At 39.3% G+C, this 27,174-nt stretch overlaps 1 protein-coding gene across 5 annotated transcripts in view; it reads right to left on the minus strand.

Moving 5' to 3' along the window:
• Window positions 1-26,245, minus strand: part of PPP2R5A (protein phosphatase 2 regulatory subunit B'alpha) — a 47,868-nt gene extending 21,623 nt beyond the window's left edge. For 3 of the 5 annotated variants that reach the window (XM_054195814.1, XM_054195811.1, XM_054195813.1), the window contains exons 1-3: window positions 25,289-26,244; window positions 6,801-6,997; window positions 1,500-1,601 (exon numbers count right to left, since the gene is read on the minus strand). In XM_054195814.1, the coding sequence (XP_054051789.1) occupies window positions 1,500-1,601; window positions 6,801-6,997; window positions 25,289-25,439 (450 nt within the window). In that variant the 5' untranslated portion in view covers window positions 25,440-26,244. Of the gene's footprint in view, window positions 1-1,499; window positions 1,602-6,800; window positions 6,998-25,288 lie in introns of all 5 variants that reach the window. The other 2 variants (XR_008465525.1, XM_054195810.1) reach the window with 2 other exon arrangements.
• Between the last annotated feature and the right edge of the window lie 929 nt (window positions 26,246-27,174).

Raw genomic sequence — 27,174 nt, forward strand, 5'->3', positions numbered from 1 at the left:
TTATAGCCAATATGAGAAGTCCAGTTTTTAAATACATTCGTTGATGTATTAGAACTGTAACATTACAGGGACACAGTAGGATTTTAACTCCCTTAAGAGAGGAGAGAGAATGGTATGTAGATGCGTGACAGCAATTAATCTTCTATCCACTACTAGTTGGGTAAAGGTTGCTACGTAACTTTTATTTAACAGATACTAGTTACTTAAATTCAGCAATTGTGCTGGTTTGGGCTTGGACAGAGTTAATTTTCTTCATAGCAGCTAGTATGGGGCTATGTTTCGGATTTGTGCTGAAAAGGGTGTTGCTAATACAGGGTTGTTTTCTTTATTGCTGACCAATGCTCACACAGAGTCAAGGCCTTTTCTGCTCCTCACATGGCCCTGCCAGCAGGCAGGTTCGGGGGGCACAAGCAGCTGGGAGAGGACACCGCAGCTGACCCCAACTGACCAAAGGGATATTCCATGCCATATGATGTCATGCTCAACATATAAATCTGGGGGAAGAAGGAGGAAGGGGGGAGACATTTGGAGTGATGGCGTTTGTCTTCCCAAGTAACCGTAATGTGCGATGGAGCCCTGCTTTCCTGGAGATGGCTGAACACCTGCCTGCTGATGGGAAGCAGTGACTAAATTCCTTGTTTTCCTTTGCTTGTGTGTGCAGCTTTTGCTTTACCTATTAAACTGTCTTTAGCTCAACCCACGAGTTTTCTCACTTTTACCCTTCTGATTCTCTCCCCCATCCCACTGGGGGGAGTGAGCGGCTGCATGGTGCTCAGTTGTTGGCTGGGGTCAAACCACAGCAGGCAATGAACTACCTGACATATGAGCCCGGATGACTACAAGTGATTCAAGTTTGCTCAACTTTTAGCAGTTAATTAAAAAATAAAAAAAATTTTAAAAATTCAGCAGTATTGCAAGTCAATCATGTGATTGATACAGCAATGCTATAAAAATCACAAGACTGGGACAGGAGTGCAACAACAGAATAACTAACCAATCGTCACCAAACAACAACACCTATATTGTAAAGTTTTGCATGGAGGGAGGGAAAAGGATGGGATAATGAGGAGATATCTATTTCTTGCTCAAAAGGCAAATAAAGGCTATTGCTCCATTTTTTGTTACTGTCACAAGAAATTGTTACCATCCACTTATATTTTATTGAAATCACACAAAGAAGTTGCTCAAGCGCAGAAAACAAACCTCTTAAGAGCATAATTACCTAAAATATCCATATATTTTTCAGACATGCATATACCACTTTTTAACAGTGCAATCATTCCCTTAAAAACAAAACAGCCAAACCAACGTTTTTTAAGCAGTCTGGAAGACTTACATTCTGCCATATTTATACATGTTAAGAAAATCACCATTGTTTTTCCCTTCCAAGCATAGGAACTCAGTTGTATTATAAAAGGAATTTTGACATTCTTACCAAAGCCACAAAATGACTCAAGTATCCATTTATAAGAGGGCTTGAAAATAAACAAATCATATACCTGTATGTGGGGCCATGAGGCTTCAAGAGTTGGTTCATCTTCTTCTGGATCAAAATCCGGGTTATCACTAGGTGGAAGTGTTCTGAAAATATTAGAACTAATCTGCAAGAGAAAAAAAAAAGTTTACGCTTTTTATGCTTCCACAGACCATAGTCGGCAATGTACTGCTTTTATCCTAAAATTACATGAAACAAAAACAGCTTTAAAAAAATCACTTTTATTCTTTATTTTGTGAAAACTGTTAAATCCAAATAGCCCAAAGTCTGAAACAGGCCAATGAACATAATGAGAAAGTAACTTTTTTCCTCAACTGTTTTACAAGTTTGTAGCTATTTACAGTCATATTTAAAATTCTTCTCTGAAACCATGAAAGTTAAAGGAACATTTCAGTTTTCCCTAATAAAGACCAATTTTTAACTATGTAACACTGAGAGCTGAAGTTTTATATAAGACATCAAATACAGTATGACTAACCAATTATGACTTAAACAGAACTCTCTTCACGTGTAAGACAGACAATCCCAAAAATATATCTAATTTCAGAGTTCTTTACTTAACTTCAAGATATTTGTCATTTTCAGGTAAGAGCTGAAAAACTGCTCACAGGTTTTCCACCTTTCATAATCTCAAGATGTTTCAAGGTTTTGGGAAGTCAGAAATACATAACAATTGTGACTTTTTGTTTTAACACAAAGTAACTTTGGAAAAAAAAAATAGCTAACAAGTTACTTTAAGTATGATACAGTCACATCAAATCAATTTCAAAAGGGCAAATTTAAAAAGGTTTCTTCGGGGATTTTTAAAGTATATGAAGTCTAGATAGAAGACCAATCTTTCAGATGTCAAAAGGAAAATAAATGTCATCTCTTCTGTCAGATGTAACATACCGGATTTTAAATCTCTAACATGAATAAAAGAGAACATGAAGTTGATTTTGTTTCTGCGTTTTCTACTGTGTTTTTAGGAATACAGTTAACCCAACTTTTCCAATCATCTTTCAAACTCCTTAGTCTTTTTGATCAAACCCATTTCAAATAGCTGCTAGCCACCCTAGCCTACTAAACACAAAAGAAAGAACATTTGACAGTTTGCAGCAAATGCTACTGCGCAGCTTCCATGGAGTCTCCAAGGTGTTTGAAAAATTCTGCAAAAGGACTTTAAAAGATCCTGAAGTCACCCAGCTGGCTCTGCATAGAAAAATCAGCTGCCTCATTAAACAACATATAAAGCTGTTGCATAAACTGACTTTTCATTTCCTCCTAGGCGCTTCATTCTATGACCTGTCACTGTCTCCTGGTGGTACACAGTAAAGCTTCAGATGATGCTGCTCTAGAGTAGAAAGGCAATGATGTTCTGTATGGATGCACACTACAGCAGTCTTCTAGTTTACTGCGCAGCAGAAAAAACAAAACAGTACAGTTGACCTATATGGTTGTAAACGCAAGGGAGGACAAGAGAAACTGGCTAGGAGAAGAGGAGGGGGAAATAGGAGTCTGACAGAATGTGAATTTTAATCAAGCCCAAAAGCCAAGGCTACAATCTTGATTCTGTTATTTGATATTGTCTACTCTAGGTATTCAACAAAAACACCCAACATACAAATCAGTCCCCTACAGAGACTTCTGCACTTCTGCTTGCACGTCTTCTAGTAATACCTCTTGAAAATGCATCCTTTTATTTCTAGATGCATCTTGCTGAACCAAACCAGTCAACCCTTTAGCACAGAACCTCAAGTACAGAATGCAAAAGTTGAGTCCAGAACAAAAGTACTAACTACTAAACATACTCCTACAGCAGAAACAAACAGCAAACCTCTTGTCCAGATCCTTGGAGATCTAATTTTATGTTTTTCAGAGTATTCAGTACTTCTACTAGCATTAGTGGTTTCCTGAGAACATACGAAACCTACAACAAACTGTGTACCCGTTTTTATGTACTAGCCCATCTCCCTAAACAACTGGTTCATTTACTTTATGATGTTTTAAATACTTTTTATTCCTGTATCATTTGCTTCTTTCTAACGTACTGCAAATAGTATCGATCAAAAAGGTGGTTTGAGTTGAAACCCTCCCTGTTTTTGATATGTGCAAATTCTTCTCTATATCTTCTCATATTATTTAAAACATCCCTTTCCTTTCCTAAGTGAGTCTTTACCCCAAAACTGTGATTTAAGAAATACAAATCATAAAAGGATCTTACAGCTGCATAGGTTTCCAGAGAAACCCAGCATCAGCTTTTTAAATTAAATCTCAAAGTTTTTGAAAGTGACATGAAAGTGAAAGTTAAGGTATTAAGATAGAGCACTTAAATTTTATTAAAACAAAACAAGAAAAAAAAAAAAAAGGTCCCTTATTGTCTGTATACTTCCCGAGGAGCTAAGCATTTGGAGAGATACTAGATTCAATTCCAATTTCTGAGCATGCAGATAGGGATATCTGATTTTTTTTTTTTTCAATTCTGAATTTCTGAAATTCTGTGCAATCTCATTTACATCAGATTTTTATATATGGTGGTGGGGAACGAGAAGGGGCTGGCAGGCACAAGGAGATAGAGGAGTAATGTGTACTGGAGGGACATTTCTGTTATGCTCCCAAACCTGATAAAGGATGGAGCTTTCTGACTTCCCAGGAAGTTTTAAAACTTAAAGTATTCACAACACCAAACCCTAACTTGCTGTTAGCTTCAGGGTACTTTCAATTGTGAATTTCCAGACAGAGAAGATACTAATATTTTAGATGACCTAGAAAGGAGGTGCACAGACTACTGTGCTACCCTTCAAAACTATTTGTAAGCAACACTCTTCCTCAGTTCTTAATTCAAAGGCTTTGGCAAAGGAATTATAGGAAAATCAGGTTGGCTGAGGCAACAAAAAGCATATGTCCTGCCCATCTACCTAAACAAGAAGATTTATTTTTTTTTTTTTTTATGGTCTTGTTCCACCCTTGGTGGCTCAAAAAGACATTGGTAGCATTTCAACTAGTGCTGCCTACTTCGGGATCCATGCAGAGCAGGAACAACTACATGAGCCATTATTGTGTGGTACTGGCCCAGCAGCTATGATGGTAACGGAGACAATGTGAAGGGACGGAATACTAGGAGACCTCCTCACCTGCACAGGCTTTGTCTACGCACCAGTCAGGAAAAACATTTTTTTTTTTCTTCCCCTCTTGATATGGTAAGGGATTGTTGACTTTGCCTCCCCAAGACTTGGGCGACTCCAAGGAAGCTGGGCTGATTCCTCTGCAAGTTGGAGGAAAGGGATCCCAGGCGCAGGGAAAGACAAGGGGCTTTGGAAAGGAATTAGCTCCGCTTCTGCCACTAATGCCACTCTGGCTTTTTTCAGGGAATTTTTGTAGTCTGTTCATCCTTTACTACCAGTCAGATCATAGGTGGGTTTCATTAAGGCTGATTTCTACTTTTTCATCACAAAAACACTATCCCGTAGCGCTTTTTCTTATAATGTAGTAACACTGAACAGTCTGAAAAAAAAGATCTTTTAAATGTCATAGAAGTTTTGCTACAAAGAAAGGCCTCAAGCCTCACACACGTGCTGTTTGGAGGGAGAGACCCATCCAGAGTTCTTTCTGAAAGCTGGTACTTAGTCCTAATTCACAGCAAAGACCTTTTCTGCTGCCAGTTGCCAGGGAGACTAGAAGTACTATTCAGGCTTGGAGGGATCTTTTGTCTCAAGCTCTGAAAAAGCTCTCACTGAAGCAGAAGGCCTTCTTCATTTTCTGTCATTTTAGGGGAGAAAATGAGATGGAAATTTGGTATGGAAGAAAAAACAAGCATCCACAGAGCCCAATCATTTGCACAACAACAATAACCTCAAAAGAACAGCTCAACAACACCTTACCTCCAAGAAAAGACAACAATTCCAATATAAAAGAAAATCTCCCTTCAACAAGTATGATTAGCTAGTTAGTATACTCTTTCTTTCTTCTAACAAGAGGCCATAGAGGGCAGACAAAGTAAGAAAATGCTGCAAGGATTCAGGCTTGCTGCCACCAGCAGCAACAACAAAAAAAAAAAGTAGACAAAGAAGAAGTGGACATACTCTGTCCTTGATTGTCTTGTGTGAAAAAAACATTTAAGGGCAGAAACACAGGTTCTTTAAAAAAACAAAACTATATAAAAAACAAAACCCACAACAGTGTCCTAGATCTTTTGTGAAACTTAATAAGCATCTGGTGAAACAGCCAAAATTATTAAGAGGGTTTCAATAATCCTAGCCCTTCAGTATAATGCCAAAATTTCTACGCTTTTTTATATTAAACTTCCGATCTTCCGTATCAGCTCCTCACAACAAAACCCAAACCAAACCACAAAACTAAAACCCACCAAACAAAAAACCAAACCAAACAAAACCTTGAGAAAAAAATAGCATGCACTATATAGAAGACTACAGAAGTCGTAGGACATATGTTTGAACTGGTCTCCTTATGTTCCCAATAACTACTTTTGAAGTCAGCATTGTGCCTATTTAAACTTAACTGAAGTTTAGAGAACCATTAGCCTAAATGCACGGGCACTAAACACATTCATTTTACAGTTCAAATTTCTAAAAAAAACAATTTTATAATATTTAAGATTATTGTCAAATGTCTTTCGGTGGCATTCCCTGTACACGGAGTATAGGTATATCTAAAACATCACTTAACACGGGATTTGAAAATGCATATAAAAAACCTGGGAAAGTCAGCAGATAATGACCACAAATATTTTGCTGCTTATTCAACCAGCCATTTGTAAAAATTGCACAGTACAAGTCATCCTGTGGTTGACAACTTGAGCAAACCCCTTAAGACTGCTCTAGCACAGCTCTCCAAGGCCAACACTGTAACAAACAGCCAGAAAAAGTATTTACAAAGAGTTGCTTTCTTACACTGATAAACCTTTCTGTTGACACTAGTAGCCACAAGAATCTTTACCAGAAAACTTTGGCCTGTCACTCCACTGCCATTCTTAAATAAACAAAGACAGGCAGCACCAAAATATTTCAATTTTCTGAATGAGAACAACTTCAAAGCTTACCCGGACTGCAAGCATCTGCAATATACCAGGTTCTTTCATTTTAATTAACCTGAACGCATCATATTTCAGCTAATAATTAAAACTTACAAGTTGTTTGTTTTTACAAGCCTTTCTAAACAATTTGTAAGCCAAGTTATAATTAATAAATTATGTTTCGTAAGCAGAATAACCAATAGCAATTCTGAGTTAGATGCCACCACAGTTGTCAACTGATTAATTTAAGATATTTTATTAAAATTCAAAATGTAACAACAGCACTCTACTTACCATTTTCACTATGTCAGCATAAGCTGATTCAACAATCACTCCACGATTCGTTGAAACATATTCAACCAGTTCATTCAGTGTTGCTCTCTTGATTTCTTTGCTTTTCAGGTCTGAAACAGAGTCCATGAAGTCAAAGAGTACACAACACTGTTGCAACTTCTGACAAAAGAGATCTTGCTGTTCATTGAAGGTGGCATCTATAAAAGAAAAAAAAAAACAACACAAAAAACAACAAACCACCACATCATTTATGTCTGTAGAAGCAAACTCAGGATCTCTAAGTTTATTTTGTTGACTAAAATTTGCATAGCTATTAATTTTTTATTGTGGGGAACAGTGTGCTTTATAGTAAGCAAATAAATAAGCAACATTGTCACAAATTAAAATACCTGTTTAAGTATGTTAGAATGATAGACCCACCTCTCAACTTGTGTTTCATACAAGAAATAATGAATAAATATGTGGCAGTAAAATGTATTTAGGGAAAAAAGAGTTCCTGGATTAACTTTACTTGAAATACAGAGACATCAACATGTATTAACTCTCCCTCAGTAAAAGTCATATATGGAAGCAGTGCACCATACTAACCTTTCATTCATCCGATTTGTCTCATTCTGTTCCCTAATCCTTTATTATGTAACCTGCTTAAAAGCTGTAAAATCTGCTTTGAAGAAACCTTGTCTTTTTACCCCAATGCAAAATACTTCACATACTTTTGACATCATGTGACGAATGTTTCTCTTAAGAATCAACTCCAATATTTCAAAAGGATTAATCCTGAATTTTCATGCTTTGGTCTAAATAATTGTTTATAATCTTATTCATGTAAGGTTTTCCAGCTTTTTTTGGCCTATTAAGACGATGCGTTTGGTTGTGACTTGGCATTTTCATTTTAGAGTGCAGTTTCTCTATAAGCTGATAAGCAAAATTCCTCCATTAGTATTTCACATTAGCTCTAAAGAAGATGGATTATTAAGTACAGTACACCTCAAAAATTTAATACAGCCTTAAAATATTGTGACTGGTCAAAAGTTGCATGATCACAACAAAAGCAGCCGCCATGGTTTTAAATGAGAAATTGGTTTAATGTGCCTTTTGGTCTTGTTTTTAATTATTTCTTTGGGTTCTAAGCCACTCCACCAACATAGCATCACCTTATCTGTGAGTCAGTTGGGATTTCCCTTGTTCTAGTGAAAAAAAATTATTTCCAATTTTATCTGCAAGTGTAACTGCTTTCCCCTTGAAGAATTTAAGACCCGTCTATAACCAGGCTACTAATCAATCCCTTAGCTTCATTCGTTCATTGCAGTATTGATATTAGCACTGCTGTTTCATCACAAGGAAATTATCAAGACAAGAAAATGGCAACTGCCTTGTAACACTGAGCACTGAAAATCTTAAGTCTCACTTTAAAATTTGAACAAATCACAAAAAGATCACACGCTTCTCTTTATTGTTTTATGCTTATTCTAATTAAACAAACTTCATTTTAAGTTTTTAAGTTTAACAGCTCAAATGCTCTTTGATAATGCCAGTTCCTCAAGTTTCTTACCAAAACGCCTCCCATTTAGTGTCTGGAACAACCAACAGTCAACAGTGGTTTTCATATTCAGTAATTATCTGATAGAATTCTTTTGTTTCTATAAGCAAAAAGTAATTGCTAAAATGGACTGAAACGCCTCCACTGTAATCCCAACTGCTCGCTCTGCCCTGAAAGTTCAAACACCAGAATGTTATATTGTATTACCTTTCCCCATCTGACAGTTATGATCCTATTAAGTGAGCATAACAACTTCAGCGAGCTTTTGAAAAAGCCAGCAATTACTACTCCCTCATAAAGGGCAATTCATACTTTTGAATGTTAATTCTGCAATTTTAACCATTTTTCCTTTGAATAAGATTCTTGCAAGATGCTTATTTCGCTCAGATAACTACAAAGACATGAATTGTTACACCCTGCAAAATAACGAACATCAGCTGTAACAACATTTGTAAGTTACATAACATTTCAGCTCAGATCTTCTAATATTCTACAGCCGACGGCATGAGTAAGTACCGTATCATAGCAACAAGGCAATAACACTGACATGCTGAGGATAAAATCCAAAAAGCCTAATTTAAGGAACCAACACGGGAAGGAACAGCTTTTTTTTTTTTTTTTTTGATACTAGCCCCAAGCTGATAGCCGGACTCATACAGGAGTCAAACCTACTTACAAACTTAACTAAGTTACAAAAGCCCAGCAGTGAGGTGCAGCTAATACAGCGTATTTGTTTGATGTTCAATAAAATGAAGTATCATTGACCAAAATTTACTTAGAAGTTTCAAAAACCATAAGACAAGACCTGAATACTCCTAACAGTGGTTAAAACAGACTAAAGACCTAAGGTTAAAATGAAGTAACAGGAATTCAGACAAAATAATCAAATCACTTATTACCTTCCCTAGAATATCAAAGTCCCTGCATTAGCCACTTTTAGTTTGACATTAGAGTAACAGAGATCTTATCTATCCTGTCATGCATCACCAGTCCATTTCATTAGCAATCTGATCGCAATTAGACATGTTTTCTCAAATGAAAAACCTGCCCATTAATCTGTTTTGTTACTCTTATTTAAAGTAAAACCACAGGAAGTATTTTCTTTTACACATACATCCATTTTCCATACTTATAAGGGGAATCATGAAATAAAGACATCCGCAAGACATGAAAATTATGTGCAACCATGGTAATAACTAAGGTAACAAGAAAGCCAGTTCTGTTGTATCAACACTACCTGTCTTCATGCACTCAATCCCTGCTTGACATATAGCACATTTATCCCAGGAATGTTACGAGAGGTACCACGGGAACCATCAAGTGATTTGGGAACTGTGCTTGTCAGATAGCTTTCGTAACTTTTTAAAGCCTTGTCTTTAACTATCCCAAATACAATGGAAGCTAGACAACTCTACACCACAATAAAATCATATTGCAATAATTTGTTCCAGTTCTACGAATAAAATAAACTATGCCACCATAACTGCATCAACACCAAAGCTTTTAGCTTTAGTAGTTTAACAACTTGTGTCAAGATTCTTAAATGAATTAAATTTCAATTTAATATCTATCAAGATTTGCACCATATATCTGAAGTTCAAGATAATTGCTTTTCTTCAAATACACTAAGTACCATAAGGATCATAGACGATAACACAGATTCAAAGCAGACAGCGGACGTTTCAATAAAATAACCCTGTCGACAGGCTGTATTTTGAAGGCAGCGGGGGGAAGCCTGAATTCTATCAGCAGCCTGTCCCTGAATTGCTGCACGTTGTTGGAGAAGGCACTTTAGAAAAACACGGGATGGAAGGAAACAAAACACGAGAAAGCCTAAGGCAGGGGGAAAAAAAGGAGCAAAGGCATTTAATCCTATATGGAAGAGTGTCAAGACACATACATTAAACCACACCCCAGAAAATGGCCTACACACCATCTGATTGAGGTCATCAAAATGCAATTGCCTCAATTTTATTTTCTAGAGGCTGCTCAACAGAACCGTGATTTAGGAAATTGTTTAAATCCACTGTTAACCTTCTCTGAAAGGCTGGTTGTCAGTTGATCTGAGATCCTTGGGAATGTAGTAATGAGATTTTAGGCAGCCACAGAAAGCCAATTCTTCATCAGATATGACAGCGGGAAATCCCAAACAGAAAAATTTCCATCCAATACCATAAAAATCATTGTAAATTATGACCCACTATGACTCTTTTTAAGGATATTGATTGCCTCTGGTCATTTCCACAACAGATGGTAAAATGTTTGTAACTGATGAAAACAGTTCATTTGATCCTTGCAATTCATAATACTGAAATTCTCAACAGATGATGTCTACTATTTACAAAAACCTGATCATTACATACAGTAGCAACAATATCAAAGGATAAAAAGTTACAAACAAGTTGACTTGGAAGTTCTTTGTGAACAGAAGTTATTAAATATTAAAACTGCATGATTTTACAGATTTGTCTCTAAAGCTAATGCTTTCAAGTTTATAAGGTCATCAACCCAAGTCTAAGCATGGAATGGAGTTAAAACATTATTTTTTTCAGGGAGGTCCCAAACAAAATATATATAGGGAAAGAGAGTTCACAATCACAGAACTATCTCACTAGTCTATAACTGGAAAGACAAACACTACCATTGAGTCAGGGGACTACAATGCCATCTTCCCACAGTATACTTACCTCATATGTTTACAGGCATTTTTCCTGGAAGGAAGAGACAGATACTTCTCCTTTCTCAAGAGACCTGTTTACCCAATACCTTCTGTACAAAGCCAGAGAACCTAACGTAATTCTTGCTTCAGTAGCAGGAACCAGAATCTAAGTCCACAAAAACTCCTCTCTCTCAACTACTCAAAGTGGAAGTTCAAAAAAAATTACTTTCCCTGCCAATACGATATAAACTCTCTCAAATATTTGCAACAAGTTTCCAATTTTATTTTTTAAATATCTCTAATTAAATATTTCTACTTTTTCCTGAAGAAGCTACCCCCGGAACCTGCAGAAGCCAGAGAAACAACCATAAAGTTTTCCTCTGGCAGCCTCTTAAAGCAGCTCACACCCAGCCCTTTCAAACACTTAAGAGGACGATGATATTATGGAATAAAGTACTGCATCCCTCCTCAGAGTAATTCAAACCTGGTGGCCAATCCTACACTTCCACATAATTCTCTGTCCAAATACAGACAAGGATTGATACATGACAAGGATTGTGCCATAGTTATGCTATATTCCACAGTGTGAAGTTTAGCACTTATTATTGTTAGTCTCTGTTGTCTGGCTACACTTACTGTGCTACATGCAGCTGTACTCAACAGTGGCGGGATCTGCTGGAGCAGAATGGAGCCTTAACACTGACATGAAGAGAGGTGCACATGTACTATGAGACATCAAGTGTTTGGTTTTGTTTGCTTTTTTATTTATTTCTTCACATCAGTAAATTAACAACACTATTACGCAACCTGTTCTTTTCAGAGATATTGTGAAGTCTGGAGAGGGGTTAGTCTGGTAAAATCTGCCCTAGCCTACATAAATCAAGCATAGGGAGTCCTGTTTAACCTAAATTTAAGATTTATTTTTGTACTGGGGACTTCTTGTGTGCATTATTGCTGCAATCTCTTCTAGCATCCGGGTGTCAGTGTTTGTCACAGGCATGGTAAAGCACTGTTAAGAAATGGAGTTTTGATGCAATTGATGTTACAACTGGAGACAGACAGACCATGTTTCTGGGTTCCCAGAAGTCCACATCTTCAGCTTGACAAGCAGCAAAATAGCTGGCTGACAACAAAAAGGAGAGAGGTCTCTCTCCCCTCTACCCCCCTTGCCATTTATTACTCCCTTCCCCTCCTCTGCTCCCAGTCACATCCATCCCTCAACATTGGCTCTGGAACTCGTCAGACTTTTCTGCAAGCTGCTTTAACTCAATAACATGGCCATATTAGTGAGGTTAAACAGCTTCTGGAGGGGCCTGATGTGCATCAGCTCTGGCACAAGATTAGTGGTGGGAGCAGAAACTCCTCTTTCAGCTGTAGTGAGCTGTTAAGTTAGCTCACCGTCTTGTTTGGAACCATATCATCCAACTATTGAGGTATGAGATAACTGAAGAATCCTACCTACACGTTAAGTTCGCTGGTTTTTTGAATAACATATTTTGGTCTTTTGTTTGGGTTTTTTTTGTTTGTTGTTGGGTTTTTTGGTTGGTGTTTTGTTTATTTGTTTTAAATCACCTTAAGCTCCCTTTTAAAGAAAAATGTAGCCCCTGTATAAAATCTCGCAGTATACTTGGCTATACTGGTAGTCTGTAACATTCTCCAGTAATTCCATACAGTCGTAAGAGAAGTTCCCATAATTCCAGCTTTTGGTAGCTCAACAGCTGAACTGAAACTAGTGGGGCTACTCAGTGAGTATTCATGCAGCACCTTGGGTACCCAAGGAATCTTGTCATCAGTATCTTCCACAGAAAAAAATTGCCACCCTAAGGAATAAGTATAATTTCTGAATAAACTAGAGTTGTACGTTTCCCCTCCCCGTACCCTCCATTCAGAGATCAACAGCATATATTTTCAAATTACCTGTTACCCCAAAGTCTACATCCTGTTGCTGGAACTCTGGGAGGGGCTGAGTAAGTTCCTCTTCGTGTTTTCAGTAAACACAGCTCTGACTTTCCAGGTCAGATAAGGGAGACAGATAGAACAACATTATGTATCTTAAAAGTTAACCAGCTCCCAAAACAGTAGCAGGTTTGTTCACTAGAGAAGGAGTTTTGCAAGACAACAAAGTAGAATGGTATTCTCAATTATGCTACAAGGAAATTCATACTACACATAGGAGATAACTAAAACAAACACTTGGCACAGAATTAAAGGCACAGAAGCCACATTGGTCAATCCCGTCTAGGACCCATATGCTCATACTGACCACTTAACCTCTTCATTTCAGAAATCAAAAGGACTGCAAAATAGCAGTCGAGATAACGAGCTGAGCTTCTGCTGTGCTTCCACTTATAGGCAAACTATTCTGCAGACAGTGATCAGGCAGGACTTGCACTGAGATCCACATGAACAATACTTCAAAAACACGCTGTGACACCCTACTTGCTCAACTGTCCCTATAGCACATGTTTCTCCAACCAGTTGTGCAAAGTCAAATTAAAACTGCCAAAAACAACCAACCTGCTAAAAATCATACCACCTTCCAAGCAAATCTCCATTTCCTTTTGAAATAGCTAGGACATCACAAATTTTGCTCATTAGAATATTCTGGATTTAAGAGTAGTTCTGTGATACATGCCAGGGAATAAAGGAAAGAAAAATAAGGAAAAAAAACCCAACAAAATAAAACAAAAAAAAAGAAATCAAACATTAGAAGTAAAACTAGATGAGGGTAACAATCAACACTGACTTTATTCACACACAGCGTTGTGGTTTATGAAGTTAGTTACAAAGTCTAGGCTATAGAGAATTTCAAAGTTGTTTACTGAAAATACCCCTGGAAAGCTACCTTCCATCCAATAACAGATATTGTTTGTTCAGACAGTCTCATCTGCCACTCCACGTGGCCAGCAGTTGACCTTAACAAATCAGTCCAGAAAATCTGAAAAGCCTATGCTGATCTCACAACATCTGTCACAAATTCTGTGCTATGACTCCTTGCAGCGATGGTAAACTGCAAGTGTCTTAGCTAGATTGCTTCTACCATCTTCCAAGCTTTCTTATAATCTCATATAGTTAAGAGTTTCCAGCTACTACCACATTAAATCCCTTGATTTTTAACGAATATTTGAGTCAACCAAGACACTTCAGACAAGTAAGAAAGTACCCTGATGAAGTGCTTTCATATTAATAGCCCTATTTCCTACTGTCTAATTACAGAAGACAACATGCAGTCAAGATGCAAAAAGTAATAGAAACTATTCTCTTGGTCCTCAAAGAGTTAAATAGTGAGACTCTAGTAACCAAGTTTGCCACAAATTACTTCATTCTACCACACTTTCTCAAAAAGGAGATTTAAAGCACCATTGATTCCTTAAACAAACAACCCACTGAACATACCAACCACTGGAAGAGGAACATAAAACACCCTAACAAAATTTAACAAAATGTACAACTTGAACAATACAAAGGTTTCCTCAAGAGCACACCGCCAGTTCAGAATCTAACTGAAATTTAGCTACATGCAACAACAACCAACCACAAAAACTAGGGGGGGTGTAAAAATAATATTGTCCAATGACCTGACACGGTTGAATCAATGCTGCTTTTGAAAGTACTGAGAAGTTGAGCAACTGAGATACTATAGTAAATATAGTATCACTCTAAACAAAAGGCAGAGAAGTTTCACTTACACAGCTGAAGCGTACGTTTTCAAAAAACAATTATGCTACTCCTCTTGTATTTGAACCAAGCTTTCTGCCACCAGTAAGCCAACTATTATGTTCCCCAGTGCATTCATTTATGTTTTTGGCATTCACTGCTACTGTATTCGCTGTCTTCATTTAAAAACCATCAAGCAGTTTTAATGAGTGATCATATGCCAGGATGGGCCTATCTTTAATATAACCAGAAGCTCTAAGAGTTTCACATTCTCACCTCCATACAAGACATTAACTAAAATAATGGTTTCACTGGCTTGACAATGGTGCAATAGCTCCATTTTAAGTAACAGTGATCTTAAAATAATTTAAAATAGGAACCCTGCCTCTTTAAGGAATATGGTGCTAAATCCTATCACAGAATTAACATGCACAACCAGGTCATTAAACTGGGAAACAGGGGAGTAATTGATTTCTGGAATGGAAAATTGTTTCTTGGAAGCTGCAAACATGAAATAGATGGCAACCTTTAACTCAAAATTGCAAAAGTTGACACAAAGGCCTGAGATTTAAAACTGCTTTCCCAAAACAGAAAATACAATTCATGAATAGCCTTTGCTACACTGAAAGGAAACAAAGGTTTTTGTTATGGTAAGACATACATGCTTTCAAGAGGTCCTCCTCTCAAGAGGGCAAATAAAGGCTAAGGTAAAGTTCTGGGTATGTACACAGGTCCTCTCTTTAAAGTCTAACTCAGGTTACGTTGTGTTGGCCACAAGCTGAAAGCACCCACAGAGAGGCTGGCACACAACAGCTTGTTACTCCTGATAACTCACTCATGTGCCAGGGAAATTAACCACGAGGGAGACCCAAGAGACTCTACAGAAATGGAAAGAGACTACAGGCCATGTTTCTGAGACTGTTGAATCAAAAAAAAAAAAAAAAAAAAAAAAAAAAATCAGGAGCACTATCAGTAGGATGCTGCTTGTTCCTGACACAGGAACGGTTAATTATACTGCTCCCCAAACACCAGGATTTGCTCTTTAAGAAATACTATTTATTGAACTGTTCGATACAATTTTGGATTTTCACATGTAATTTTTAAGATTTAAAACAACGTGTCAGGTTGTGACAAGGTAGACTCAAGGAATTTTTTCACATCTACCCTGCTAAGAATTAAAAGAAGAATAATCTGAACAGCTCTGCTCCCTCTTTTACCCCCCAACAGCTGTAGTGCTCTGTACGTACGTTACCAGGATATAAAGACAGCTGAAAAGCAGGTGACAAAGTTGTGTGCCACAGACTCAGTAAACACTTAAGCTCAATACCCATTATACAATACATACTGTATTAAAAATACTCTCTATTCATAGGAACACAAACACTTTGCTTGACCAAAACAATTTGTTTTGCAACTTTTAAGCTTGAAAGGACAGAAGCTGTATTTATCATTTGAATAAGTTCCCTTATTTATTAAGCCAACTGCAAAACTCCTATCTGATTGAAATTACGGTGTGTTATCATTAGTGAGCACTCATAATGCAATATGCCATAAGTGGATCAGGTGTGGTATATTCTTTTTTTAAACCCATTAACTTGTACCCTTCCCCAATCATTTCCGCACCTTACCTAAGAGTAAAATTAATTTTGAATAAGATGCTTACTTGCCCCAGTTTGGCATCACACTAGAAAATGCACGTCAACATTACAAATCAAGTTTGTTTGTATTTTCACAGAAACTGAAGAAACACTTATGCCACTTCCACATGGCAAAATTAGCACCGACTGCAATATAAAAATACCTTTCATTTGAAACCAAGGGGTAGCTATTAAACACTACTTCACGAAGCACAGAAACTCATTTTGCAGTTAACTTAACACATAGCTATTTTAAATGTGTGAAAGGGATGTATAGGGGAGTAATTTAATAGGAAATCTGTGCCAGAGGAAACATGCAATCGAGCTTTTCAAAAGCCAAGGAAAAACCTCCTCTTCCCTTGAATGCCTATGTAAATCCCGGTGGAAGTTACAGGTATTGGATTAATTCCTTGGATAAATATATACATTATGAATTGGCTAAACCAGTGCTTCTTAACTTTCAAATTTCAGACAAAGACGACAATGAGATGCTTTATAATGATAAGTGTTACAGTAGGAAGAGCTAAGATTAGATTAGACTGGAAAGACAGGTGAAATCCTGGTTCTGCTGTATTCAGTGACCTAACTCCCAGTGACCTCAATGGGAGTAGACCATCCAGAGCAGATGAATATTCAAGCACTTGCAGGATCTCATTACCCACTTCACTTAATTTAAGCATTTAGCCTCATAAATAAAAAGGTTGAGCTATGTTTTTTCATTAATTTTACCCATACTTAAACAGTTATGTTCTATCAAAATCTGTAAACATCAAGTGTTCAGTAATGAGTGATGCTACAATTGAGTATATTCCCATTTGACAAAATCTCTTGGCTATTTTTAAATTCAGTTTACAGCATTTTGATGTACTGAGTTTATTTTACTCCTGCTTCCTACTCTTAAGGGAAAATACACAGAAATATGAACTACCAAACCTTGTCCTTCCTGACTATACTGTGGGACCCAGCCTATGCCTCTCAACGGGGTTCTGACATTTGCATCTTAATTTTTCATCTCAAAATGATGACTGCTTTCCTACAGAACCCAACAATGCTGAAATGCACAAATTTATTTCACATACATAATTCAAAACTCAAGTTCAAGTCTCATCATTCGTTGCCGTTACATACATGCGGAACCAAGATTTACGCTGCTTAACAGGACTTCAGTCTTAACACGTATGATATATTTTAAGCATAGAATTTTTAATTAAAACATCATACACTTTTCAAAACCTTTACCCGATTACACTAAATTGGAACTTTTTTTTAAAACCCATTTTATTGCCCCACACTTTCCCATAGAATTTTACTTGGTAAAAAATAAAATAAAAGCTGTGGTTTTATTATTTGAAGGACCAACCGTCTACAGAAACAAAGTAACCTATTAAATCACCTCCTAAGAGTTCACTTGTTTATGCAGTGATGTCTCTTGCCAATTCTCAAATACAGCAATAGCAGAAATAAAGCTGTTTCCCCTTTTATATTCAGACAAATTGCAGTGACTTTTTATCCCTGCTCTTCTTCAGATCAGTCTTCCTGGTCCATGCTATACTGTCCTTCTCTAAACTCACTCAGTCCACCTGCTCTTTCGGTTCTTATGAGAAAACCTGCTGTGCTGCTTTCACCTCTGTTATCCAGAGCTCATCAACTCTCCAAGTGTGTGATGGTCTCAGATATAAACTTTTAATTGGTAATTTGAAAAACTAAACTTGGATAACATATTGAAAGTTTTCCTGTTATGGTAGGGAGTAGCTTTAATGGCTTTAATTGTTAAGGGTTTAAAAATCACTTATTAGAATTAGAACATCTTCCTTCTGCAGCACTATTCTTGAATATATACCTGCAAATATAATTTTTGTTGTTACTCGCACCTTGACTTCCCAGCTCCACAGCAAAATTCACATTTCTCTTCTGAACCCTATCGTATCAATGAAGCTGACAAAAACTACTAATGTCACCAAAGCTTTGCTTGGTAAGATAGTGATAAATGATGGCAAAGAAAGGAAACTTGAGATGAGAATGAGACAGAAATATTTTCCCAATGGTAGCCAGGCAACACAACAGTACAATCTTTTTTTTAAAAAAGTCTATAGCCTTTTCCCTTCACCATATTCATAGCAGCAATACATGCTACTGCTTTAGCAGGCTACAGGCCACCTTCAATTCTGATCAGACTGATGTCTCTTCCTATAGTTTCCATACCCTTAAAATACTAAGGCCTAGTATCCTGCACCTACATTTCACCAGCTTTTCTCAACTTTGCTCCCGTCCCCCCCAAACATATAGTAGCCGGAAGCAGTACTACTAAACACAATGATTGAAAAGTGAGTTTCATGCTCTAATCATGGTCATTGCAGTTATGTTCTCCTCATTTTTAAATACTCAAGTAAAGACTCTCATTTGATGAGTCAACTCATCTGCAATCAGTTGCTGATGTACAGAATAAAAACCTTAACTCCATGAAGTTTCAGGAAGATCACGGGACATTCAAAAACCATGGCTGGCTGCAATGAAAAACTATGAAGAAACCAGAAGAGAATATAACAAACATTTCCAGTGAGTTTCAAAGCCAACAAGAGCATTGAAAATCGAAACACTGAGCTTACTACAGCTATTGGAGAGGAGCTAGTTTCTGTGCTCTCTTCCCACTGACACTTCTCCCACCACTTCCATACTGTCCCTTTGCCTGTAACACACTTCTGGCTTCTTGCTTGTAGAAAAATACATTGCAAGTTTTCCATACGCTTAGTTGCCATGCCCAGCACTACTACAGACAAGAAAACCAAAGAAAAGCCATGCATAATAGCCTCACACAGCATAACGAGTGAGAGTAGCATAGGAGATACTGAAGTATCTATACAGAATAGCATAGTAGGTACCGAATCATCAGTCTTGCTACTGAGCTACAACTCCTGAGCACGTCTTAGAATTTGGACCAAATTAGATCAATTTTCACGTGCTAAGCTTCAAAGTACAGCAAACATCAAACCTCAAGACAGTTAACTTTTTTTTTTTTAATATTGACAACATACAATTTATTTTTACTCTGGTCTTAGACGCAGTTTGAACTGTTTTTGCTGAAACTAAGAGAATTAGCCTGAGGAAGAGTTCCAAATAAAACTGTCCATACTTGGCATGGAAAACTTCAGTCCAAACAGTTCAGCAATGCTGTAAGCAGCTGAGAATACGGTCTTGTGAAGGAAAATTGTAGGCAACCTTAACTATGATGAGCTCTGCCTTTTAAGTCAAAAGTATACTATGAAATAGGCACCTTGTAGGCAACATATTTCATTTGCCATGAACCCAGCAAAACTTAACAGAAACTAGTTCAGTGGCTCTGATAAAAATCAATGATTCAGACATTAAAAAGAAGCTGTCACTGTCAGTCCAGTTTCTACTACAGCATTTTGCCAAGGGAGTCTTAGACAACAGATGTTATTTACTACCTATTCATCTAGTTAGGCTGTGGTTACAACCTTCAAAATCCACACACTGTTATGAGACTGTAAATGCAATTTTAGCCTGATAGATTAAAACAGGAGTCAGGACTACAATGGCACAGAAGACAAATTTTATATGCTTCCCAAGGGAAGTATCTTTTTTTGTAAGAACATAACACATATTCTACGCTTAAACATAATTTTAATCTGTCTAGAACTGTTGGTATGACACCTTTTCAAAAGCACTGAATGATTTTAAGATAGATAGATATTAAAAAAATAATAATCTGTAGGCTGAAGTAATCTTTTGATCAGATAGCCTGGAGCAATAAGTAACACCATTTGTATTTCCTACAGCAACTAACATTAAATTCAGCACCTACAAAACTAATATCTGACTAAACTAGAAAGCAACGAATATGGAAAAAGAAATCTGATACTAAGCTGGCACACAGAAGATGTGAAAGATTTAAATAGAAAAGTTCATGTGAAGACTGTCAATAGACTCTATATTTAGGAGTGGCTCTTGATGGAAGTATATTCTAAGACCAAAAATTCAAGTCTAAGAATAAAAAAAGGTCAATTTGTTAAGAATTAAAGACTAAATGTTCCACTCCATAAACTAGGAACAGTCCCTTAATATAGGAAAAAAAAAATTAAACAGACCATTTTTCATGGAACTACTCTAGACTATTAAAAAAAAAATTCTTAAAGCTTCTTTAGCTATTACAGGTTCTCTATTTCTCAAGATTGTAACTTCACTAAACAGAAGTTTTGACTACTTTATAGTGCACCCTGCTGGGATTATACGTAAGAGTTAAAAACCTAAATTCCTCACAGAATGTCCTCATTCTTCATCTGAAATAAAGATTATCTCTCTTAAGGAAAAACTCACCCAAGAAGACCGTAATTGCAAGGGCTGTTGAATACAAAACATACAGGATGGGGGACTACAGAAGAGGAAATAACAATGAATCATGAGAGATACCAAAAAAAAAGTGCTAATCTGAGAAAGAAAACTGTCATTTCACTTACAAATATATATTAAGGCTGTAGTAAAAGTAAACCATTCTAAAATTTTTTAAGGACTTTTTCCTTTGGGAGCAAAGGCAACTTAATATGAGAAGAAAACTGCTCTAAGCTGTTTTTACCTCCATTTATTTTCATCACTCTGAAGCACACACTATATGACCCAAAACATTCAAAGTTTAAGGTTTGAACTGACACTGATAGATTTAATAACATTAAAATTTTATCCCTAAGCAAGCTTATTAGGCCTTCCTGTAAGAATTCCGCAAAAGCTTAGGTTGAACACAGCACCTGGTTCTCAGTCAAATCCAAGCTCTCTCTCAAGGGTTTAAGTAAAGAAAACACATTAACACCTATTTTAGACGCCATATTTGAATGTTGAAACTACACACTGGAAGGTATTCTTAAAAATGTCTTATTGCTGTATACTTCACCGCTGTAACTCTCAGCCCCACAGAGATTGTTATAACGACCGTGAGCCTATGGCTGAAAGATTTTTGAACCGCTTTCCAGTTCTTCTGCTGTAAAGGCCAGAGTCCTCTCTGTGAGGAGACAGTTTAATTTGGAAGTGAATAGTAAGAAACTTTTTTTACAGATTTGTTCTCTGAGCATGATATAGGAAATAAGCCTGCGGTGACATGCACTTTCCCAAATGGATATTCACTACTGAGAAGATCACAGAAAGGCATCAGGAAATGTTTATTCATTCCAGCTGCACTTGACATGTTTGGTATACAGGGGGGAAAAAAAGGTACATTTGCTTTACAACCTGACAGATCACATTAACTGTGCTAAATAAAAGGAATGAGTTGTGTTTTCTATTCACCATTTACCACCTGTATTTTTACATGCTTCTTCAACCAAAAATGACAGAAACAAGTATGCATACTTTTATTGTAATGAGTCAGATCAGGTTCCAAGGTCAAGTCGTATCTCTTTTTTCAAAAATGGACATAACTGCATGTGCTATTGCAGTCTTTTAAAATTACTTGCTATTGAGACAAAATTACCACTTAAGATTTTTAAAAAAAACACTTCCTTTGCCAGATTTCTTTAAACTCACTCTCAGAATCACAAAGTGATAAAATCCTGCTGTTAACTAGCACCTCTTTTTGGCTGCAGAATTTTCCACATATTTGTATGATGTACACTATAAAGTAACAAAATGAAAAGGAGATGGGGAAAGAAATAAGCAACTTCAACTTCTTATGGGTTTAACAAGCGCTCTTTTTTTCTTTTTCTTTCAAATACAGGCACTGGGTCTTCAGTACTTCTTCTTCAGCTTTTAAATAATACAGTAAAATGGACACTGATGAATAACAAACACATAGGAAAGCCACTAACTTAATTGAAGAATACATTACTAATTCATTTTATGTATCCTGACATCAGTCAGGCTTTGCTAAGCTTTTATCTAAAAATTATAAATAATACCACACACAAAAATAAGCTGAACATTAATGACAACACACAATTCTGCTGCCCCTCCTCTCAATTCCACTCCCCCAACAAAACCTCTGAAGTAAAGAGCACCTACTGTTTGGTACTGTTACATACAGTTTACAGACATATTTCTTCACCTAGCAGCAATACAATATGCAGCCAAATTAAGGAATTTTGGTAGTACAAAGCAGCAGAACAATTAACTCCAAAAATATGTACTTTTAAGATTATCTGTCTACAGGCCTTCAAACAACAAAACTATGAAAGCGTGTTACACAATCTAATCTGGCCATTTCAATAGCAAACAAACGACAGTCCCTAGATAAAAGGAAAAAACACCACACCACTATCTACCCAAGAAGGTACTTTTAAAAGTGGATGGGTAATCTTTATTCTTCTTCTGGAAGATCTCTCCTTCCAGTAAAATAGATGCCTGTCTGACAAACCTATTAGGGACTTTGAGAATACTGTTTATACTTATTTTAGAATATTTTTCTTAAAAGTGATGAAACAAGACAGTAACTATAAAAAAGATAAAATATTTTACAGCAGCATAATACCAAACTGCTTTTTCATCTACAAAACACTACTTTTTTCCCACCACAGGCTTCAAACACCTCAGATTTAACCATTTATTTGAAGATATCTGGAGAAGTAAAAAAAGTCTAGATAAATTTCGTAAGTGTATACTGAGCACCCTTAGGCATCAGCATAATGACTGTACTTTCCTTTTTCTGTCCCTCCCTGGGAGAGCTGGCTACTACTCTGTAGATGATACTACACTGGCAGCATCACAACTATTACTGAATTCCATATTGGCTTTAAAGAATAAAGCAAAGCTTCATCTTCCCAGGGTGTATGTTATTAATTCAAGAAGTTTTACAAAACGATATATTTATAGAGAGAGCAAACACTATCCTTCTGGAAGCTTTTTTGGTTTGGGGGGAGCAGGGGAGGTTCAAGAGAGGACAGGAGAGAGGGAGCCTCAAGCAGATGGAGAGAAATCATTTTACGTCCATAGCTACATTCAGGGCAAATCTAACATCACAAACCCAAGGGAGCAAACACGCAGAAGAGTGCTGCCCAAGTTTCTGCTAACTGGCTAGCTGGGATACTATAATGCAGAAAAGTGTATTTTGCCCACAGTTTTATGTTCTGAAGTAGGTTTAGAGGGCAAGTCTGCAAATTTAAATCATAAGCATAAAGACAGATGTGATTTTCCTTTAAGAATTTAAGGCAATTCAAACTACTATAAAACTGTGCATAACTGAAGAAATTCCTCTGACAGTTTATGGCCCTAAATTTCCAAACATCTGAGCTGCTGATACCATGCAAAATTTCTCGGTGTTATAAGAAAAAAGATGTAAAACCGCACTCACAAAACTATAAAATCTAATCACAGAGAGTTAAAAATTTTAACATTAAAGTCCTAGCTCAAAGAATGTAAACTTGGACATTTTGCCGATTTAAACTGGAATTACTCCCTGCATAAAGTATGTATGCTTAACTGTTTGCTGGATCAGGACTCAAACTTTCTGAAGTCTGCCACCTATGTGCAATATTTACCAAGTGCTTTTACAAGGTCTGAAATGTGGTTTTACAAAAACGATCTCTGAGGAAAATATACTGTCTAAAACAGCATGTGAACAGCAGAATCTAAATATTGATTTCAAACAAATTATTCTGGTTATAAATCCCTCAAACCACACTAGCATACCAAGACAGGACACAACTTCACAGAGAGAAGAAAGGCCAAAACAAGCAGCAAGAACATCCCTGCTGTTGTTAAAAGTAACACACAAAGCCGCTGCAACGAACACGCTAAAGAAAAAACCCCTCCCCTTGTTACTCTCCTGCCCAAACTTATTTGCACTTAATAACATTTCAGCCAGTTTTATGGTTCACGTACATCTGCCACTCAAGAGTAGAAAAAAAAAATTGTTCTGAAATACGACACACATGACTGTAAAAGCCATAAAAATCAAACAGAAAAAAAGTACTTAATATCTAGGAATATTTTTAAGTCTGATGTATTTCATTCAAATGCTGCAAATCATCAGAGACTTTTTTCCACCATCACATGAAACAGCTTCAAAAAACTTCAAGACTTTAACACTAATGAAAGTATAGTTAATATCCTGGGTCATGGGTACTCTGTCTCCCTTATTTTCCAGGTCCCTGTCAAATACTTTAACAACAAGTTCATATTCTCTGCCTAACAACTATTTTTATAATTTTTAAAAGAAGGAATATACAGAAATTTATTTTGTTGTTCAAAGGTGTGGAAGGTTGCAGTTAACTTTCGTTTCACTTCTGTAATCTAATGAACCGAATGTTTTCAGATTTTTAGCTCCAGTACAAAGGATAAAACCTTGCTATCTATTTTAATGTCAGCAATCTACAATTTTCATTCACTTGTGAGCATTTGCACACAGCAGTATGCAGTAGAAGGTCTCTGAGACAACTCCTGATCATTAAAACGGGACAGGCAAAACGTCATTCAAACACCGTCCAAAAGTGACGGGAAGGAACCACTAAGCCAGACGCAAACTCGCTCCGGTAACTCAGGATATTATGCCACAGGCACAGAGTTCCTCTTTGCAAAATCCCCCCGTGGGAGGAGCCACCACTCGCTCCTACGTTTCAGCGCTCAATTCCCTGCACTCCTAAACTCAACTTACCGTCTACGTTTTTTCGCTGTAAGCCCTCAAAAAAGCACACCTGCCCGCCCGAGACTTACCCCCGGACTACCCAGAAGAGGGTTGGCGACTTAGAGGAGTCGGTGCCCGGGACGGTAAATGGGAACCGACCCGCACGACCTTGTTTATAGGAGCGGGGGAAGCGAGCCCATGCCCACAGAGAATTCCTCCTGCGGGATCCCTACCTGGAAAGCACCGGGAGTGGAGGAGGACGCGGCTAAAGGGCAGAGGGTGCGGGGGAAGGGGACAAGCCAGGGCAGGCGGCGACAGGGCAGGCAAAGCGCTGTCACCAAAGGCAGCCCGGGGCACCTGCAGCCGGGGGGGGGGGAGAGGGGGGGAATCTGGGGGGGTGCGGGAGGAGGAGGAGGGAGGACAGACGAGTACCTTTGAGCTGGGGCAGCGGCGAGAGCTCCACCTGGCTGCCCTGGCTGCGGAACTGCGAGGAGCCCTGCGAGCGCTTCTGCCTCTGAGCCTTGCGCACCGATTTCCGTGTGAAGCCATCCACTTTCTCCGCGGCAGAGATGGCCGCCGACATGGCTGGGCGGTGAGGCGGCGCGGGGGGACGTCGCTCTCCAGAAGCATATATCGAAGCGGGCGGGCAAAAAAGGGGCTTAAAAAAAAAAAAAAAAAAAAAGGAAAAAATACCCCAAAAATCAAGTCCTCCCTGTCCTCACACACACACACCGACGGGCAGAGGGGAGAAGAAGGCTGGCGTCCGAGCGGCGGTGCCGGCGCGGGCTGCTGGGCGCCGGGGAGGCTCCTGGATCTGGGCTGCCGCCTCGCTCCTCAGTTCCTGCTTCCCTCGCAGTTTCCTCTCCGACGGGAGCCGGCTGCCGGGGAGGAGCGGAAGGAGGAAAAGGGGGAAAAACAAACAAACAAACCCAACGACAACTTCGCCCGGAGGGGCGGGCAGGCGCCAAACTTTCCCGCGGCGGGGACGGGACACGCACCGGGCTCCCGTTCTCCTCAGGGCAGGCGCGGGCCAGGCTCAGCGGCACCGGTGCCGCCTGGCTCGCTCCGCGTCCCCCCTCAGCCGGGCTCGCCTGCACCAGCCCGCGCCGAGCCCACGATCATCGGCCGGACTCGCCCCCTGGGCCGAGCTCGCCGGGGAGGCGGCTCTTCCACTCCCCGCTCCCCAAGTCGCTGGCTTCCCCACACGCCCCTTCTCCGCCTTCAACCACCGCCGGCTGCTCCCCGCGCCTCCGCCGTCATCCTGCCCCCTCCCGCTCACGACACGACGACCGCTAACGAAGTGTCCCCGCCCGCCGCAGCCCCGGAGCCGGCGGGCGAGCGGCCGCGCAACTTGGCGGAGCCGAGCGGAGTTGAGGGGAGGGAGGAGGGGGAAGGGGCGGGGCGGAGGGGGGAAAGAAGGGGCGAGAGGCACTGGATGATTGACGGCGACCGGCAGCCAATGAAAAGAGAGGATCGTGAAACACCACCCACCCTGCGCGCAGGGTTTTGAGGCGGACGCGGGAGCCAGGGCGCACAGCACGGGGGACGGCGTGATTGACAGCAGGCTCCTCCAACCGAGAGGAGGGGAGGGGAGGTGGGCGGGGGTCGCCTGGCGGACGTAAAAGGCGAGGGCAGGGGAAGGGGCGGAGATAGAGGGTGGAGTCGGTGGTGGCTGGTCTGCGCCCGGGGGTGGGCGGGGGAAGCGGTGGCCGTTGGGCGCGCGGCGCCGCCGTTAGCGAGCCGGCAGTGAAGCCCTTTGCTCCTTACGGAGCCCAAGTCGTTTCGTCGAAGACATAAGCCGTCAAGGGGACCGGCGCGGGGGTGGGGGAGGAGGTGAAGCCGGCATCCTGGGCCGTCGCACTCTTCCCGGATTTAGGCTGGGCGGGGAGGGAAGCGAAATGATAAGGCGTGTGGAGAGAGGACGGCTGTTCCACCTGGAAGCCTCCCCCTCGGCCCGAAGCATGCTTGCGGCCTCGGGGCCGGACCGTGAGCCCGCTGAGCGAGGCGGGGATCCCGGCTCCGGCGTTCCCCGCAGGCAGGGCAGGGGCTGCCTGACAGTAGTAGAGCTGCTGGGAGAGCAGCAGTCGCTCTCCATGCCTTCAGTGAGCCGTCGGCAGCCGCATGTGGCAGCTGGAGATGCTCCTCATGGGGGGGAAACTACTAAAAGCGTGTTTAACCCTAAGCGATGGGCACTGGGAGTCAGGACAACATGCAAAAATGGTTTATGCTATCTTCAAAGCTCCTTTTTTGTTTCCACCCTCCTGGCACCTCAACGTTTTTGGTCTTCTTCACAGCTCCAGATGATTCTGGCTCTTGGG

Source organism: Rissa tridactyla, chromosome 3, assembly GCF_028500815.1.
Source record: "Rissa tridactyla isolate bRisTri1 chromosome 3, bRisTri1.patW.cur.20221130, whole genome shotgun sequence".
In the NCBI taxonomy this organism is placed as follows: Eukaryota; Metazoa; Chordata; class Aves; order Charadriiformes; family Laridae; genus Rissa; species Rissa tridactyla.